This window comes from Suncus etruscus, chromosome 1 (assembly GCF_024139225.1).
Source record: "Suncus etruscus isolate mSunEtr1 chromosome 1, mSunEtr1.pri.cur, whole genome shotgun sequence".
Lineage (NCBI taxonomy): Eukaryota > Metazoa > Chordata > Mammalia > Eulipotyphla > Soricidae > Suncus > Suncus etruscus.
The window spans coordinates 84429401-84447248 of record NC_064848.1 but is presented as its reverse complement, the minus strand read 5'-3'; the positions used below and the strand labels follow the sequence as shown (position 1 = coordinate 84447248).

The 17848-nt window shown below is 43.9% G+C and overlaps 1 protein-coding gene across 1 annotated transcript in view; it reads left to right on the top strand.

The window, feature by feature from the left end:
* SUSD1 (sushi domain containing 1) overlaps window positions 1-17848 on the top strand; it is a 137687-nt gene that overhangs the window by 117406 nt on the left and 2433 nt on the right. The window contains 3 exon segments of the mRNA XM_049774850.1: window positions 535-626; window positions 2023-2209; window positions 15824-15920. Coding sequence (XP_049630807.1) covers window positions 535-626; window positions 2023-2209; window positions 15824-15920 — 376 coding nt within the window.

Here is a 17848-nt window from a genome sequence, read left to right as displayed (position 1 = left end):
TGAAATTAAAACACTGGTGAAATCATTCTGATGCGGCTTATACCTTAGAAAATGGTTTAATGAGGAACTGGAGCAATAGTTCATTGGGCATTTTTGCCTTGCATACAGCTGACCCAGGTTTGATTCCTGGCATCCCTTATCATCTTCTGAGCCTACCTGGAGTAATTCCTGAGTGCAGAGACAGAAGTAAACCCTGAATGTTATGGTTATGGCCTCAAAACCAAAAACCGAAAACAACAAAAAGAAAAATGAGAAAAGAAAATGGTTCAGGGCCCGGAGAGATAGCACAGTGGTGTTTGCCTTGCAAGCAGCCGACCCAGGACCTAAGGTGGTTGGTTCGAATCCCGGTGTCCCATATGGTCCCCTGTGCCTGCCAGAAGCTATTTCTGAGCAGACAGCCAGGAGTAACCCCTGAGCACCGCCGGGTTGGGCCCCCCCCCCAAAAAAAAAGAAGAAAATGGTTCAATGAGAGGTTGTGTCTTTGTATTGTGTGTAAGCTGATTTCTCATTCTTTTTATTCTTTTCCTCTTGTAGTAGAATATAGCATCAGCAACATTTCAGTATTTAATGATACCTGCTTGAGGTGGAGAAACATCAAGGAAACTTCTACAGAAGAGATATATTTAGTAAGTTACTAACAGTTATACTCATTTTTTTTTTTTTGTCACCTGGTGATGCTCAGGGGTTACTCCTTGGCTCTGCATTTAGGAATCGTGGCTGTGTTCAGGGAACTATATAGGTTGCTGGGGATGGAAGCCTGGTCAGCCACATGCAAGACAAATATAGCTGCGTTTTGAAGAGAAAATGTGACAGCTACATCAAGAAAAAGGAAATGGGCACTTGTGCCGCCTGCTTGGAGATAGACACCTTGGGGAGTGAGGGGACAGCCATGAATTTTTTCGCACACAGGCTATGTGGCACAGCAGCATCTGAGGAAATGGTATGGTGACTCTATACTGTGTCTGGGCCTGTCAAGTAGTCTGTCAAGTAGTCTGTCTGTCAAGTAGTCAATGGTTTCCAGTGTTTCTATATGGGGGAAAAGTCCAAGGACTGGTCCAGCACTGGTCTGTAAACTAGGGCTTTAAACCTAGTTTAAGGCTTAGAGCTTCAATGGGGAACTCCTGAAGCTAGATTTGGCTGCGGGTCAGAAAGGGAAAGGCCATGAGCGAGCCACCACCGGAAGACATTCAGTAGGATGAAGAATGTGCCTGATGGCCAGGGATTGGGATGTTACAGGAAAGTGCGTGCATATACGTGTGCAAGTGTAAGTGTATGCAGATGAGTCAGTGCAGGGGAGTCTGAAGAGGATGAGAGGAATAGGAAACTTCTTTCCAGATTTGACCAGACCAACTAGCAGAGCCCAAATCTGGGTTGCTGAACCCCAGTGTGGTGTTCTCTTTCTAGGAAGATGTGCTTTAGCCTTGCTCCTACAGATTTGTCATAGGCCTTATCTCATGTCTCACACTTGCATTGTGTGAGTGTGAAACAAAGAAGATGTAGTCGCCAATTTTAGGACCTTGGCTTTATGTACATTTTAGTTAGAAAATGATTTATTATATTGATAAATTATTTTATAAATGACACAATATAATGTGGCCTTAGAACTAATAGTGCCTTACTATTGTGTTTCACTTTTTGGGGGGCATCCCATGTGGAGCTCAGAAAGAGCCAGTCACCCAGCTATCAGTTCAGTATAAGCACCTGAGAATCTATTGAAGCTGACACTGCAGTAACGGGGATACCCTGGCCAGCCATTCTACCAGTACTGGGGGACTCTAGGGACTTTGTCTGGTGATACTTGAGGGACCATATTAATTGAACCCTGGTCAGGTGCTTGCTAGGTTTGTGCTAGGTATGTACAATAATTGCTGTCCTATTTCCTAAGAGCTCTACTGTTGGGAAGCCTTGTCTTCAAACTTTTTTTTTGTCTTCAAACTTTTGGAAGGTTGAGTAGGGTTAAGTATTCAGGCATTGAGAGCTTTTCAGGCAAGTGAGTCACTTGGTGAACTTTCTGTATTTCAGTTCCACATCCACGGTCAGAGATGGTATCAGAAAGAATTTTCTCATGAAATTATCTTTAATATCACTGTGAACAGCCAGGATCCTGAGGTGTGTTTGGATCTGCGCCCAGGTACTAACTACAGTGTTAGCATCCAGGCTCTGTCTTCCAAACTTCCTGTGGTCATCTCCTTGACAACCCCAATAACAGGTAAGTCTTGAACAATGGCTTTTGGTGACTTGGAGTTGTAGATGAGCTGTAGTTATGCTGGGATAAAGAGGAGCATTACTGTTTTCTGCCAGGGGCATGGACTCAAGAAGGAAGAAGAGAGGCTCAGTGGTCTAGGACTTACCTTGCATGTGTGAGACCCTGGATTCCATTCCTGATTTTTCTGGGATTGGGGTGGGAAAAGAATAATCTATGAGGAAGAGGGAATTGAATTGGAACCTGCAACTGTGACTACAGTATTTTATTTCTTAGAAGAACAAAACAAACAAAAAAAACAAAATTTGAAACAGAATGTTAACATCGGTTATATTTTGGGCACTTCGTGTGAGTTAGCCAGATTCCTCTGGACATTTTGAAATATTTTATGTTAGAAAAGAAGTTTTTCTATTACTCTTTTTCGCTAGCATATTTTTCATTCTCTTGCAAATATTTTTGTACATATATATATTTTATTGTTGTTTTTGTACCATACCTGGCAGTGCTCAGGGTTGATTACTGGCTCTGCACTCAGAATCACTCCTCTATGCTTAGGGAACCATATAGAATGCTGAGGATCAAGCCCAGATTGGTTGCATGCAAAGCAAGCTCCTAACCCACTGTGCTATCTTTCTGTACAGATCTTCTTAAAACTCTCTCCATTCAACAACACCCTGTGCATGAGAAATTGTTACACGACCTAGAAAATTTTAAGTCTACATAGTATATTTACAATAGAAAAACAAATATAATATTCACAGGTAATAATTTGAAGATAATTTGGGGGGACATCACAGTGGTGCTTGGGGCCTACTGCTGATCTTTGCACGAGAAACACCCTCAGCATTACTCACGGATCAAACCAGGATCTCCCACATGCAAGGCTTGTGCTCAGTCCATCTAGCTATTTCTCTAGCCCTTAAAACAAGTTTTGAAGTTTTGTTACAATCCTCACACGCCTGATCCTATGTGCATTACAACCCATAGTTTAAGAAGCTAGTCCTGAAGAGTAGGTTAAGGCCAGGGAGAAATGAGTAGCAGTTCCACTTTTGTCCCCTACCATGGAAAATTTACTTTGTATTCCTCTTCACACCCCTCTCACAAATAGGTGCTCCCTTTCTCCTGAGCTAATAATCCTCATAGTATTAGCTTCTTGTTTCTTACTTCCTTGAGAAATTAGAGGTAACTAGGGTGACTCCCACTCTCAAATCTTTGATTGCTTCCTGTACATGGATCCGTGTCAGATTTCAGAAAGTGCTCTTCCCTGCCACTCCAGATGGGTGCATTAGATCCCTTGCCTTCACACCCAGTCATCCCCAGGGTCAAATGAGTCTCAATCCTGCACAAGAAATTGGCAGTACCTCTTAAAAAGGAAAATGAAGTAAACACACTTCCTTGGATCCCATAACCCATCCTTCAAATGTCTTCTCACACCCCTGCCCCTTTTCCATAAAACTCCTTGGAAGAAGTACACCATGGAGAAGTCTGTTCTTTGCTCCCCTCACTGCCTCTGCTTCAGTTAGCTGGTTCCCATGCGACAGACATTTGTCCTCATTGCTTTGCTCAGTGGCCCTCTATCTTGCCAAGCCACCCTCCAGCTTGTTCTTCTCAGTGTTTTTCAGGGCATTTGTCTTCTCTTTTGTTTTGAATTTTTCTGACCGTACTCACTTCTTCTCAGCTGCTCCAGTTACTTTTTTTGTTTGTTTTGGTTTTGGGTCACATGCAGTAGTTCTCAGCACCATTTTCTGGCTCTGCACTCAGGATCACTCCTGGTTGGGCTGTGCTGGCCATAAGGGATGCTGGTTATTGAATCTAGGTCGGCCATGTACAAGACAAATGCCCTACACACTGTATTATAACTCTAGTCCAGCTCAGTCTACTTTGATTAAAGCTACTCCACCTTGGGGGCCAGAGAGATAGCAGGAAGGTAAGGCATTTGTCTTTCATGCAGGATGGTGGTTCGAATCCCGGCATCCCATATGGTCCCCTGTGCCTGCCAGGGGCGATTTCTGAGCACAGAGCCAAGAGTAACCCCTAAGCGCTGCCGGGTGTGACCAAAAAAAAAAAAAAAAGGCTGCTCCACCTTCTATATATATTCCTTAGCTGCCCCTTCTAAACTCTTTGTGATCTGTGCCAGTCTTGTAGTCATAGATATTATTAAGGATCCCCAAAACTATGTATTCCAGTTCTCCACTCTCTGTTTGCACCTATTTACTGAACAGACAGACATGTTGAAGATGGAAGAGGTGAATGTAACAGAGCTTGTGATTTCTTATCTGTTTCCTCTCTGTCAAATCTATTTTCCATACAGGCTGCCTCTCTGTCTGCCTTGGGTATTGCTTTCATATTTACCAGGTGCTTAAGTCAAAGGGAGTTTTCAAGTGATTCTGCCATTTCTGACCAGTTTCTAATCCTTCCACAAGCCCTGTCGGCTTACTTCCAAAGTATATTCTGAGCCCAGGCTTCTTCCTAGCTTCATCTTTTTACTTAGCAACCCAATACAAGCCAGAGAGCTCTTGCTTTCATTCCTGCAGCAGCTTCCTCAGTAGTTTCCTGTTCCTGTTTCCTAGTAAGAAACTTGCTTACTAAGAGATTCTTATTAAGGGAGATTCTTGCTCCCTTACTGGAGTAGTTTTCACAGTTGCCTATTGGTGCCCTCAATCCCAACCCAGTCTTAATCTCCATCACTTTCAAGTCTTAACACTCAGGAGTCAGTACTTTTTCTAATGTGCACATGAACCTGCCATACCTAACTCAAATCTGCCCAATGTTGCTGTCAGTGTTAGGTAGAATCCAAGTTCTGTATTTTAGAACCTGTGGTCTGACCCTCCCACCCACCCACTGTCTTCATTTCTCTTCTTTTCTAAGTGTCAACTACCTTCCTGCTGTTGTGCTAGGGTTGAAACAGACCCAATTCCTCTTGCCTTCAAGTCTGCCCTACTGTTGTTTTCTCTTCCTGGGACATGCTCAGGGTAACCTCTTTGTCATATAGTCCTTCAGATCCTTAAAGGGATGATATCCCCTTACAGTGTTTTATGCCCATCACTTCAAAAGTAACTTCCACCTAGCCACACTCTACCCACTTTCCTGGCTTCTGTTTCTTCATAGAAACTGTTTTTTGATATTACATTTTTAGAGTTTATTTGTTTGGATTCTTGCTCCCTTGCTAGAGTAGGAGAGTTTTGAAGACAGAGAATTTGTTTGTTTTTGGGTATCACCAAGCAGTGCTCAGGGCTTATTCTTTGTTCTGCACTCAGGGATCACTGCTGGTAGGATTTGGGTGATCATATACTGTGCTGAGGATTGAACCTGGGTAAACCTCATGCAACGAAAGTGCCCTCTGCACTGTACTATTGCTCGTCACCCCCTAGACAGATTTTTGTCTCTATGTTGTATGCAGAATCTCCAAGAATTTAAGGACAGAGTATAACAACAGAAATCTTTTCAGAGGCCTAAACTGAAAGCACCTATGTGTGATTGTGAAACTATTCCTGGATAATTACAAAAGGTGTTAGATCAAATAGATTAGAGGGGTTCAATTTGAGCATTATTTTCTGTTAAAATGAAAACTATTCAATTTCCCACTCTTTGTTGGTTCTTGTAATGGAATGTAAAGCTTGTTTCAAATCAGCTGTTCATGTTTTCTTTGAGTTGAGTTGCAGGAGTTTCATTTTGATGAGACACTCATTTCTTTTTTTTAATATATATTTTAAATATTTTTATTTATTTATTTATTTTTATTTATTTATTTTTTTTTGGGTCACACCCGGCACCGCTCAGGGGTTACTCCTGGCTCTACGCTCAGAAATCGCTCCTGGCAGGCTCGGGGGACCATATGGGACGCCGGGATTCGAACCGATGACCTTCTGCATGAAAGGCAAACTCCTTACCCTCCATGCTATCTCTCCGGCCCCTATTTTTATTTTTTATTTTGACCAAAGTGAATTACAAATCCTTCACAGTAATATTTCAGGCACATAGTGATATTGAATCAGGGGCACTCCCACCGCCAATGTTGTCCTCCCTCCACTGATGTTCCCAGCATGCATCCCACATCCCCCTCCTTTACCACCAGGGTTTCTAGTATAAGTGGTCCCCTTTGGAGACACTTTCTATCTTGTTTGGTAGATCAGTCCTGCAGGTTTAAGCTTGTGCAACTGGCCACCAGGGAGCACTGTCGAGCTGTGTGATTTTCTTAAAAACCATGAGACCATGACTGCTTATTTTTAACTCTTACCCTACTTTAAAGAATTTTCCATTTACAAAAAAGTGTGAAACTTCAAGTTGTTGAGATCTTATAAAATAGTAAACAAAACAACTCTGCTCCCTGTCCCCCAATGCTCTTCTATAAAAGGTCGGGGGCCCGAATCTTATCACTTGACTTGAAGACATGCCTGCTTTCCCGGTAGTGTATGCTGAAACCAGAAATTTTTGGTTTACCAGAAAAGTTAAGCAGGGGCCTTGTAATTTGGAAAGGACAGCTGCTGAATTCCTTCTGTAAATGAAATCTTCCTGGTGGAAATGGGATGAAAGCACAGTTTAAAATTTATGGTTGACCTCAGAGGAGAGTTGAGTTGTCCTGAGGGATAGAGGCAAGTGTTCGAGGGAGCAGGTGCTGGGAGCATGTATGTGCCCTTTGGGACTGGGTGAAGGGCAGCTTCCATTCTAGACCTTAGGGCCAGTGGAGCAGCCACACACTGCCAGCATTGTCTAGTTCAATCTAGAGCTCAGGCAAAATTTGTTTTCATCACACACAGAGAAAGCTAGAGAGATTTGGGGGGGGGGGAGTAGGGAGAAAAACATGACATAGAGAAAACTACTTGTCCTGTCCAACAAGGCAAATATTTGAGGCTGGATACTCACTGTGGAGCCCAAGCTAATGGAAAACAGTGAAGACAGGATGTGATGGAAATCATTCCTGTCTCCGTGAGCCTAAGGAACAAGGTTGGTGGTTTATGTGGGAAACTTCTCTTCTCTCCCTGTACACATGTCTCAGGAATTTTAATGTAATTTAATTTGGGAGGGAGGCTTGGGCCAAATGCTCAAGGGCTACTTCCAGCTCAAGGCTGTATTGGTGCTCTAGGTCAGACCAGGGTCAGCTGTAGGTGAGGCAAACACTTTAGTCCTTACTCTCCTTCCAGCAATTAATTATTTTTTTCTTTCTCAGAGGACAACCCCAGACTGTGGGGTGGTGAGAATCATCTCAGTGTGTTAAGAGTTAGACTCAGGACTCACCCTTGTCCTTTCTCTCTGAGGTTCCGAGGACCAGTCACCTAAGTGTGTGTGGCTGGCACTGGAGTTTGAACGATGACCTTGCCCTTGCCAGGCAGGTACCTTGAACTATGAAGCAACCTTTTACTTAGAGTCATAATAAGAAAAAGCAAGGGTTGGGAGAGAGTAGAATGAATAGTGGTTAAGGCCCAAGACTAACATTAACGTGCACCTAACTGGGTTTGAACCCTGTCACCTTATGCCCCCCAGCATCACCAAGTAGCCCTGGAAACCTCCAGGCACTTTGCTGATGGCCGGGGGCAGGGGGGGGGTACTCCGCAACACCCTAGGACCTAAGCAGCACCATATCCTCAACCCCTTGCATTGAGCCATGGATTGAGAGTCATTGGTTGGGCCCAAGTCCTTTCTAGTACCACTTGGGAGGTCCCCCCCCAAAAAATAAAAATAAAAATAAAATGCACTTCTTCAGATGTTCAGGAAAATGGCCAGAAACACAGGTGTGTCCAGGGCATGCCCGATTGTTTTTTAACAGTGGATCAGTCATATTAGCTCTGACTACCCTTCTAGGATTGGACTTGGAACGTCCTACCCCTTCTCCACTCTGCCTCCCAGGGGCCCCTGGGAGCCCAGAACAGGGCAGTAGCTCGAGTTCGACTGTCCCAGTTTCTTGCTTCCACAGATGGCTGCTACCAACCACACTAGAACATCAGCTCCCAAGTCCTGGGGAAGCTGGGGAGACCTGTCTCTTTCGACTGGGTTCAAAATGCCATTCGTACTCCTGAAGGTTGCCTTGGTTCCCAGAGGTCCGAAGAGGGGCACTCTTCACCTCAGACCCTCAGATTCACATCAGAGATCTAGGTTCGGTTATGCCAGAAGGCAGGGAGAGGACTTGTGCACATTCTTTCTTTTTTTCTTTTTTTCTTTCTTTCTTTTTTTCTTTCTTTCTTTCTTTCTTTCTTTCTTTCTTTCTTTCTTTCTTTCTTTCTTTCTTTCTTTCTTTCTTTCTTTCTTTCTTTCTTTCTTTCTTTCTTTCTTTCTTTCTTTCTTTCTTTCTTTCTTTCTTTCTTTCTTTCTTTCTTTCTTTCTTTCTTTCTTTCTTTCTTTCTTTCTTTCTTTCTTTCTTTCTTTCTTTCTTTCTTTTCTTTCTTTCCTCTGTGTCTGTCTGTTTCTGTCTCTCTGCCTGCCCCCTCAAGTTTTGTACTCTAGTATCTCTCTTTTTCTTCTTACCTACAGAAACTTCCTGACTTTTTATTTTGTTTTGGGGCTACACCTGGAAATGCAAGTGTCTTACCCACTGTGCTATCTTCCAGCCTCTGACTTCTTTTGCTTCAAATCAGACCCCAAATCTCAAGTAAATAAATAACCAGGTGAGGGTCCTGAGCATTTGTCACCACACTCATACTGCCCTGAAACAAGAAGACACTGCCCCAGAGAAATGCAGAAGACATGATTTTTCTTTCATCTCTGTTTAACCTGAGTTTTCACTAAATATGAGTGGGAAAGTGTTTTCAACAAGAAGCTTAAAACCAGGGTCTTGAGCTGGAGCGATAGCACAGTGGTAGGGCGTTTGCCTTGCACACGGCCAAACTGGGATGAACCCGGGTTCTAGTCCCTCCATCCCAGATGGTCCCTCAAGCCTGCCAGGATCAATTTCTGAGGGAAGAGCCACGATTAACTCCTGAGTGCCGATGGGTGTGGCCCCAAACAAAAACAAAACCCAGAAAACTCAGGGTCTGTGTGTGATAGTGTGGGGGAGGGTCTTCTTGACTGGTAAAGTATCTGGACCCTGCCTGAAAGTGCTGAAGGAGAAGTGGGATTGGGAAAAATTATTTCTTTTTCCTGGGAGGCTAAATCTCCTTCTGTACAGATGGGAAGTGGAGAGTGTTGTGACATCTGGAGAGCTAACAGGTTAGCTGCAATCTTTTCTGTTGCAACAGATTCTCATTTCTCATGCCTTGTATTTATGTGTGATTACTTGTATTTATTTTAAGTGTAGAGGTTTTTTGTTTCGTTTTGGGTCACACCCGGTGGTGCTCAGGGGTTACATAACTCCTGGCAGGCTCTGGGAACCATATAGGATACCTGGAATCAAACCGTCTTCTGTCCTGTGTTGGCCAAGTGCAAGGCAAATGCCCTACTGCTGTGCTATCTCTCTGTCTCCTTAAGTGTAGAATTTAAAGTTGAGAAGGAACCCTGCTTAGTTTTGATGCAAGTAAAATTTTTTGATTTCTTTCTCACTTTTGTGAGTTTTACCTCCTTTCATGGATTTCAGTAGTTTGTCTACATTTATCACCTTTATCTTTTTTGATTGTTTTTGTTTTATTTTTCCACAACTGGCATTACTCAGGACTTTGTTCCTGGCTCCGTACATTGAGGTCACTTTTGGCAGGCTCAGGGGGACCATATGGGATGCCAAAGATCTAACCTGGCCCTTGTGCTTGGAAAACAAGTATCCTATCTGCTGTACTCTGGCCCAAAATTCGAGGTTTTTATATAGTATTGAATGAAAACAGTGGGAGTCTTTCTCAATGTGTCTGCCATGCCTGGGTTTCCCAGAGGCCTGAAGTTGTCTCTCTTCATATGCGAGCCCTCCCCCCCACACATATCTGTCCCTCCAGTGCCTGCACCCTTTTCTCCTGAGGCTCCACTCAGAGCACCCTAGCTTCTCCTGTGCACTGTTCCTGTGCCTGCTTGCCTACAGGGTAGGCACAATCACTCAGAACCATCAGGGAGTGCTTCTGCACAAGCTCCCTAGATCTTGATACATAGCATCGCCATTGGACCCAGTTGCCAAATTCCAAATCCTGTCTCCGCTCTCTCCCTCAAATTCTGCCAAATTCTACTCCCCACCCACTAGTGTCTCATCACCAGCCCATCTTCTCAATTCTTGTAGCCACCATTTGCTCCCTGCAGCACTCAGAGGAACATGCAGTGCCTGGATTGAACCCAGGTCTTCATGCCAGGTTTGTTCTTCAGCTATCTCCTGGGCCCCAGACCAGGGCCATTTTACACCTTAATTTTGGACAGCCAGGACAAGATAAATTGCTCTTTTTCAGTTAAATCTTTAAGTCAGCCGCTATGTACTGTATTTTTCATACCATAAGATGCACATTTTTCCCTTCCAAACATGCATTTTATGAAGCAAATGCCACCTGGAGCTGAAGCCTGAGTATTTAAAAAATTGTTTTTTTTTAATTTTATTTTCTGATAAAAAACAAGTTAAGTAAATGTGTTTAATCAGCTGTGTACTGGCATATTGTAAATATACTTTGGCCTCGCAGGCTGGTCATTCTCAGCCACTGTCTCTTGATGGCGTCTCACGTTGCACCATTTGCTTTAGAATGATTTTTTTCTTGTTTTCTTTGTCTAACCTTTGTGGTTAGGTGCATCTTATAGAGTGAAAATATGGTATGTTGCTGATCAGACACATGGTAGGACTATCATAGTGTAAATATATAATTTAATCATGTAATCCTGGGGAGAGGAGAGAGGAGGGGCAACATGCTGAGTGCTTTGCATGCTAGAGGTGTGGGTACAATCCCTGAAGCACAGACTTCCCTGAGCAGCCCTGAATGTGGCCTGAAAGAAGACAAAGGAAATGACAAAATTTTAATTAATTAATTTTGTTTTTTGAGGCCACACCCGGTGATGCTCAGGGGTTACTCCTGGCTATGTGCTCAGAAATCGCTCCTGGCTTGGGGGACCATGGGACGCCGGGGGATGGAACTGCGGTCTGTCCTAGGCTTGTGCTGGCAAGGCAGATGCCTTACTGCTCTGCGCCACCGCTTCGGCCCCTTAATTAATTAATTTATTTTTTTGGTCCATACCTAGCAGTACTCAGATTATTTCTTGCTCTAAAATTACTCCTGATGGGTTTGGGGAATCATCTGGGACACCCAATGGTACTCAGGGATTACTCCTGACTTTGAGTTCAGAAATTCTTCTAGTGGTCTCTGGGAGCCACCTGGGTTGGTCACATACAAGGCAAGTGCCCTGCCTGATGGATTGTATCTCTGGCTCCTACTTCTCATTCTTTCCTGCCCCTCAGGTATGACCTGTGTCTATATCTCTCAGTCTGTTGCTCAGTGGACCCTCAGCCTCTTGCATTCTCTTCCTGCGTGCTCTTTCCCTTCCTGATCCTCCATGCAATAGGATCTCCTCTTCAAGCTCTCCTCATCCCCTGAGCTCCGCCACCCTTGTCAGTATTCTCTTCCTCTGCACCCCATAGCATGTGATATGTTCCATCATGACTCAGGCCTGTTCGCTCAACTCTATTCTGGTAGACCCAGAGACATTGAATGCAGGAAGCATGATTCTCCCTGGTATGCGAGCATTATGGGCATAGAAGTAGCCCACTTGAAATCTCTTTAAAATAATCCTGGCAGACACATTCCTTTTTAAATTTGGCTTAATTATAATTTCCTACCCCCAAATTTATTTCCTAATTGGTTGAGTGATGTCTGTGATGACTTGACTCTTCATTGTGGTGCTGGAAGTACATTCTTTTTTTTTTTTTTCTTGAGGTACATGCTTATTTGATTGTCTCTTTCTCTTTCCTTCACCTCCCACAATACAGTGATGGACTCATGAGGGAGTAATGGTTAGAGCCAGAGCCTAGTTGAGACCCTTCTTCCCACTGGCCTCCTAAGGTGTGTGGGACCTATTTCTGGTCCCTGGAATTGACAGAGGTCTGTAAAATTACCTCATGTGCCATATCTCCAATCCAAGGTGAATGAGTCTAAAGCAGAGTTGCTGCACAAAATAATCCAAAACAGGTTGAGGGTGACATGTAGTCAATGGGATTAACTGGTCAAGTATACGCCTTGTTACTCATTGGTTGTAAACATCTTTTGAATGTAGTACCTTGGATTGGTGTTTAGACCACTTGTTCTCCACCCCAGGGTGTGGTTTGATTCTTTCCAATAAACATCCTGGGTCTTAGGAAAATGCTCTCTTGCGTTTCCTGACTTCTCCTTGGAGCAGCTTGCTTCTTAGGAGTGGAAGGTTTACCTGTTGGAACTCCTGAACCCGTTTCACCCTCATTAGTTTGTGTGGATTATTTCCTATATTGACGTTTAATTCTAGACCCACAACTCTTCAGTGTCCTGGCTTTGAAGCTTGAGGACTGACTCTAACAGATGTCCTTCCTTCCTCCTGGTACTGCCTCTCTCTCAGCTCTCTTACAGATCGTGTGTGTATGTGCGCACACATGTACATGTGTGTACATAGGCAGATGGCAGCTCATTCTAGGTCCCAGTGTCTGGGACAGAAACTCAGTTACAAGGAATTCATTGCTACCCTTCAGAGGCCTCTGAATGAAGGGATCCTTGGCCTTCAGTTCTCTCAGACCTTTCATCTTCTGTTCCTTAGGAACACAAGCTGGGAGTGCCTCAGGTGCCCCTTTGTTCCTCCAGGGATTTGTCATTCTGGGGTTCCAGATCAAGACCACTGGAGTGAATGTATTATCTCAGCATGGTGATGTGGCGGTGCTGGTGTTTGAGTTTGGTGTTGACCTGGGTTACACACTTGGCCTCACCTTCCAGGTGGTATGACTTCACCTGCCTGAGCCACCAAGAAAGCCGAGATGATGTCACCCAGAGTGGCTGGAAACATTTAGTACACTTACTACTCCATGGGTGTGGCTTGTATGCTATTTTAAGAGCCAGTAACATACACTTAATGTACCTCAAGCTCTGTCTTGCCTTAATTAATCTCTTCCCTGTCTGCTATGTGTGTGTATATCTGTATGCTTGGGACCACACCTGACAGTGCTGAAAGGCTACTTCTGGCTCTGTGTGGTACCTAGCATCATACCCAGGCCAGCCTCATGCAGGCACATGCACATTAGCCCCTGTACTATTCCTCCAGTTCTCTCTGGTCGACTCTTTTGTTCTCTTACAGATGAGTCAACCAGTGCCTGTGTCATCCCCACAGCATTACACTGCTGACCTCTACCACTTAATTATGGTCTTTCTGCTCTCATTGGCTCCAATTCTCTGTACCTATCGTCATGCACATCTTTCTAGGCTTCTTGAGTTTGTGGGCTCTGTTTTACAGTGAAATTTGGGGACCAAAGCAATAGTACAAGGGGTAGGGTACTTGCCTGTGAACTTGAGCCCTGGCATCCCATATGGTCCCTGAATACCTTCAGGAGTGATTCCTGAGCACAGAACCAGAAGTAAACTTTGGTCATTGCAGAGTATGGTCTGAAAACCAAAATAGAAAAAAAAAACCAAAACACAACAACAACTGAACTTTTGGGGATGGAGACAACATAGCAGGTGCTTTATGTGTGGCTGACCCTCAGTTCAAATCCCTGGCAACACTTATGGTTCCCTGAGCACTATCAGGGAACATTTCTGAGCAAAGAGACTCAGCACCATTGTGTCTGGCTCCGAAACAAATAGATGCTAGAAGTAATATAAATGCACTGGTCAGTGTGATTCATATAGCTAATTACTGTGGCTGCTTAGGGGAAAGAAGATGTGCACAGCAACACAGGGGTTCAAATCCTGGTTCTGCCAAGTGCTGACTGTGAACACATTTCATAACATTGCCACATGCTATTTTCTTATCAATACCATGAGACTCCCTGAGGCAATCATTCTTGTACAGCTTTGTACTACTTCAGAAAGACACAAATGTGAGATGGGCATGAAATGATAGGCATCCTGAATAGAACTAACTTGGCTCTAAGGCCCAAATGAAGCATTTAGGATCTGTCCTCAGATTGAAATTTCAGGCTCCACCTGAAAGGAAACTGAATCAGGAGGGTTGCAAGCACACCTGGTCTCAGATTGACCTTGACTCAGGGTCTGTCTGATGTGCTGGAGCAGGAGCAAGGAAGAGCAAGTGTCTGTCCCATAGGTACCCAGCCCTGCCAAGAAAGAAAGGGTAGAGGGGTGGGTTGATGAGATTTCCCAAGAGTTTGGAGAGGAAAGAAGTTGCTGTTGCAAGGGCCCTGAAGGGTTTCTAGAGCAGAGGAAAGACTTGCTTCCATGCAGCTTATCCACTTGGTAGCTGCTCGGGCAGATTCATAAGAGGAGCATAGCTAGGAAACTGCTAAGGCATTTGGGGAGTGCCTGGTAAGTGCATCTTAGCTGTGTTACCCAGAGACCAAAATGGCAACCAGGACACTGATACCATGAATGAAACCACCAATGAAATGCTAGACCCTGGTGTAAGCTAGTTTGTTTCTCTTTCCAGTGGAAAATCTGTGTGGGAATCTTCATTTCTAGAAAGAGTAAACACAAGACAGAGAGTGCTAAAGAATGGGGAAAGCAGATTTCTTGCTTCCATAAATAGGAACCTGTCTACCAAGTAAACATTGATGTCCACAGCATCTACCCTCCACCAGTATGGGGGTCTCGCCATATTTTGTGAATGAGATATTTGGATGGTAAAATATAGAAACAATATCCTCTTTTCTAGCATCAGCTCATTGCATTAGGTACATTTGGAGGGTTATATAAGCATGATCACTGTCTGTTTCCAAAACCAAAACCAAAACCAAAAAAAAAAAAAAACATGTGACCACTAAGCATCAAGTTCTTCTTCCCAAAATAACATAGTAAAGGAGGGATCACCCTTGATCACCCTAGATTACTTTTGACCCCAGAGCTTAGGGAGGAGAAGGAAGTAGAAGAAAAGAAATCAAGGCAACAACAAAGAAGATGAAAGGGAAGTCATGGGGGAACAGGGCTTCTGTTACATCGGTATATGGGAGAGCAGTATAGCTATATATCCAAAGCACAGGTTCAGTAGTATTGATAACATGAGCTCTAAGTTGCAGCCACTAATTTTTGTAATGTTCCTGTCAAGGTGACATGGCAAGGGGGTTAGCGTGGGGGGTGGGGATGATGGGTTATGGAGCACTGGTGAGGGGAGTTGATTTTGGTGGTGAGATTGTTGCTGAAATATTATTTGCTTAAAACTCAACTGTCAACAACTTTATAAATCACGGTTCTTTAAATAAATAAATTGAAAAATCTTTAAGTCCTCCTTCCCTATCTCCCCACTCTCTCCCCAGCCCTAGGCAGCCTCTGTCTGCCCACTTCTGTCTCCATGAATCTGCCTTTTCTAGATGTTTCACATTTGTATCACAAAGCAGCCTTTGTTCCTTGGGGTCCAATACTTTTTCCTCCTTAGTGGTATAGGGGACTTAAGCCCTGGGCCTTCTCTCATGGAGGCTTGCATGGCACCACTCTACCACCCTGCTCTAGTTTATCTAGCTCACTGTATTTAAGATTCCTCAGTGCTGTGGCCTGTGTGGAATATGCTCATTATTCCTTACAGAGGAATTTGGCCCTCTAGAGCTTGCTCAGGGACCCCTTTCTTTGTGCTCTCCTGGCCCTGATTGTCACCTTTTGTCTTTTCCATGCATGTCAGAGCCCTTGCTTCCAGAAGTGGATTTCCACACTGTGCATGGAAAGCCTCTCCCTCGCCTGAGACTGAGGAGAGCTAAGGAGACAAATGGACCCATCAGGTCAGTAGCTGCCCTTTTACCATAAGTGCCTTTTGCTCCAAGGGTGTGTTCTATAAATTCCAGCTTAACTTAGGAGATACCTCTTTTAATTGCACTCCAGTTGTTGGGGTGCCTTTTTTTTTTTGGTTTCCTTAAATACCAACTGGGCCTTGACTGCTAACCAGTCCCCTTTCAAATGAGAAGGACACTTGAAGCACCAGAGATCAGTGTTTGGACGCTATCATTCAAGAAATATCCTTAGTACCTTTGGTCATCAGAGAAACATTTTACTCAGCCTGTGCTTGCCCAACAAGTCAGGCCTGTCCTTGGTTCTCCTTGTATTCACACACATCTGTTATTTAGGGTGGATCAGGAATACCTTATCATTGAGTGGAGATAGAGCATATTTTCCTGTATTTAACAATTCTTATGGGGTAGATGGTTTGGTATCATGGTTTCTGAAAGTACCATTTGTACATAGATTCAATTATGAATTCAATTATGTGCAAGATACTGCTTCCAGGGTCATCAGAGGGTCACTGATCAGTATTAATTGGTATTGAATGGATAGTTTTGGAATCAGTTTGTCCTAGTTAAAGGACTCTACTCTGTATAGTTAAGTATTATATTTACAAGGGGTCATGGTAAGATTGGACACACCGGATTATTTTCAGAGGTCAAGATTTTGGGGAAAGCCTTTTGGGACTATACCCAAGGGTGCTGGGTGGCTGCTCATAGCTCATTGCTCAGGACTCACTCCCAACAGGTGCTCAGGGGACCATACAGTGTCCAGGATTGAGCTAGACAGCTATATTGCAGGGCAGATGTGTTCACCTTGTACTATCTTTCTAGTCCTCTGAGATGAAGGTTGAAAGTCACAGGTGGAAATGAACAGCTCACTCACAAGAACACGTCAAGGAGGTATAGGGGGCTGACGTATATCCCCTGTCTCTTGAGTCTTCAGTCAAAGACCCTTCAGCACTAGATATAAATGGAGATATTTAAAAAATGACTTTTAGGGGCCGAGTGATAACACAGTGGTAGGGCATTTGCCTTGTATGTAGCCAATCCCAGACGGACTCCGGTTTGATTCCTGGCATCCCATATGGTCCCCAGAGCCTGCCAGGAGTGACTTCTCAGCACAGAGCTAGGAGTAACGTCTGAGAGCTGCTGGGTGTGGCCAAAAAATTACATTTAAAGTCTGGATATATAATTTGTGGATCCATTTATAATAAAATTTGAACTTCTGCTTTTCCATTAGTTTGAGTTCAATTAATTCACAGAGATCTTTCCAGAGATGGATAAATCATAGATTGTCCTGTTTCTTGAACCTCTCTGATTCCTGACCGGTTACTGAAAGACACTGTCATTCTGTTGCTATAAAGAGAACAGAGGTGATGATATCACTTGACTGGGAGAATTGGCAAGACATGGTATTGGGGCCAAATAGTTACGTAAGGCGAGACGAAGAGCTAGGTGACAGCTTGCCCTTGTAGCTTTGTGCCGGCTAAAGACAGGAAGTAGAAGTTGAAGTCAGTGAGTCATTTCAGGGAGGGTGGCAGTGAGAAAGAGGGAAAAAATCCTTCCAGAACACTCAGATTTCAAATAGCCAAAACTATTTCCCTAGCGTCATCAGTGCCTATTGCAAGCAGGAAAAAGCGGTAATTTCCTCAGCCTGCTTGCTTGTTCATAGTAGTTTATAGGTGAGACAGGCTTAAATTTAAGAGGAGGCCACATGATAAAGCCAGAAACTTGGGGACCAAGGTGTCCTTAACTGGGTGATATTAGGGAGTCAGTATAGCCTGTTGCTAGGCTTCCTTCAAACCTGTATGTCCTATACCTGCCAGAGTACAAAGTTTATGGGGGAGGGGGATGCTTATTACCACAGCATATGTTCCAACTCCAATCTTGGAGATTTAGAGTTCATATGGGATGGAGGTGAGGATTAG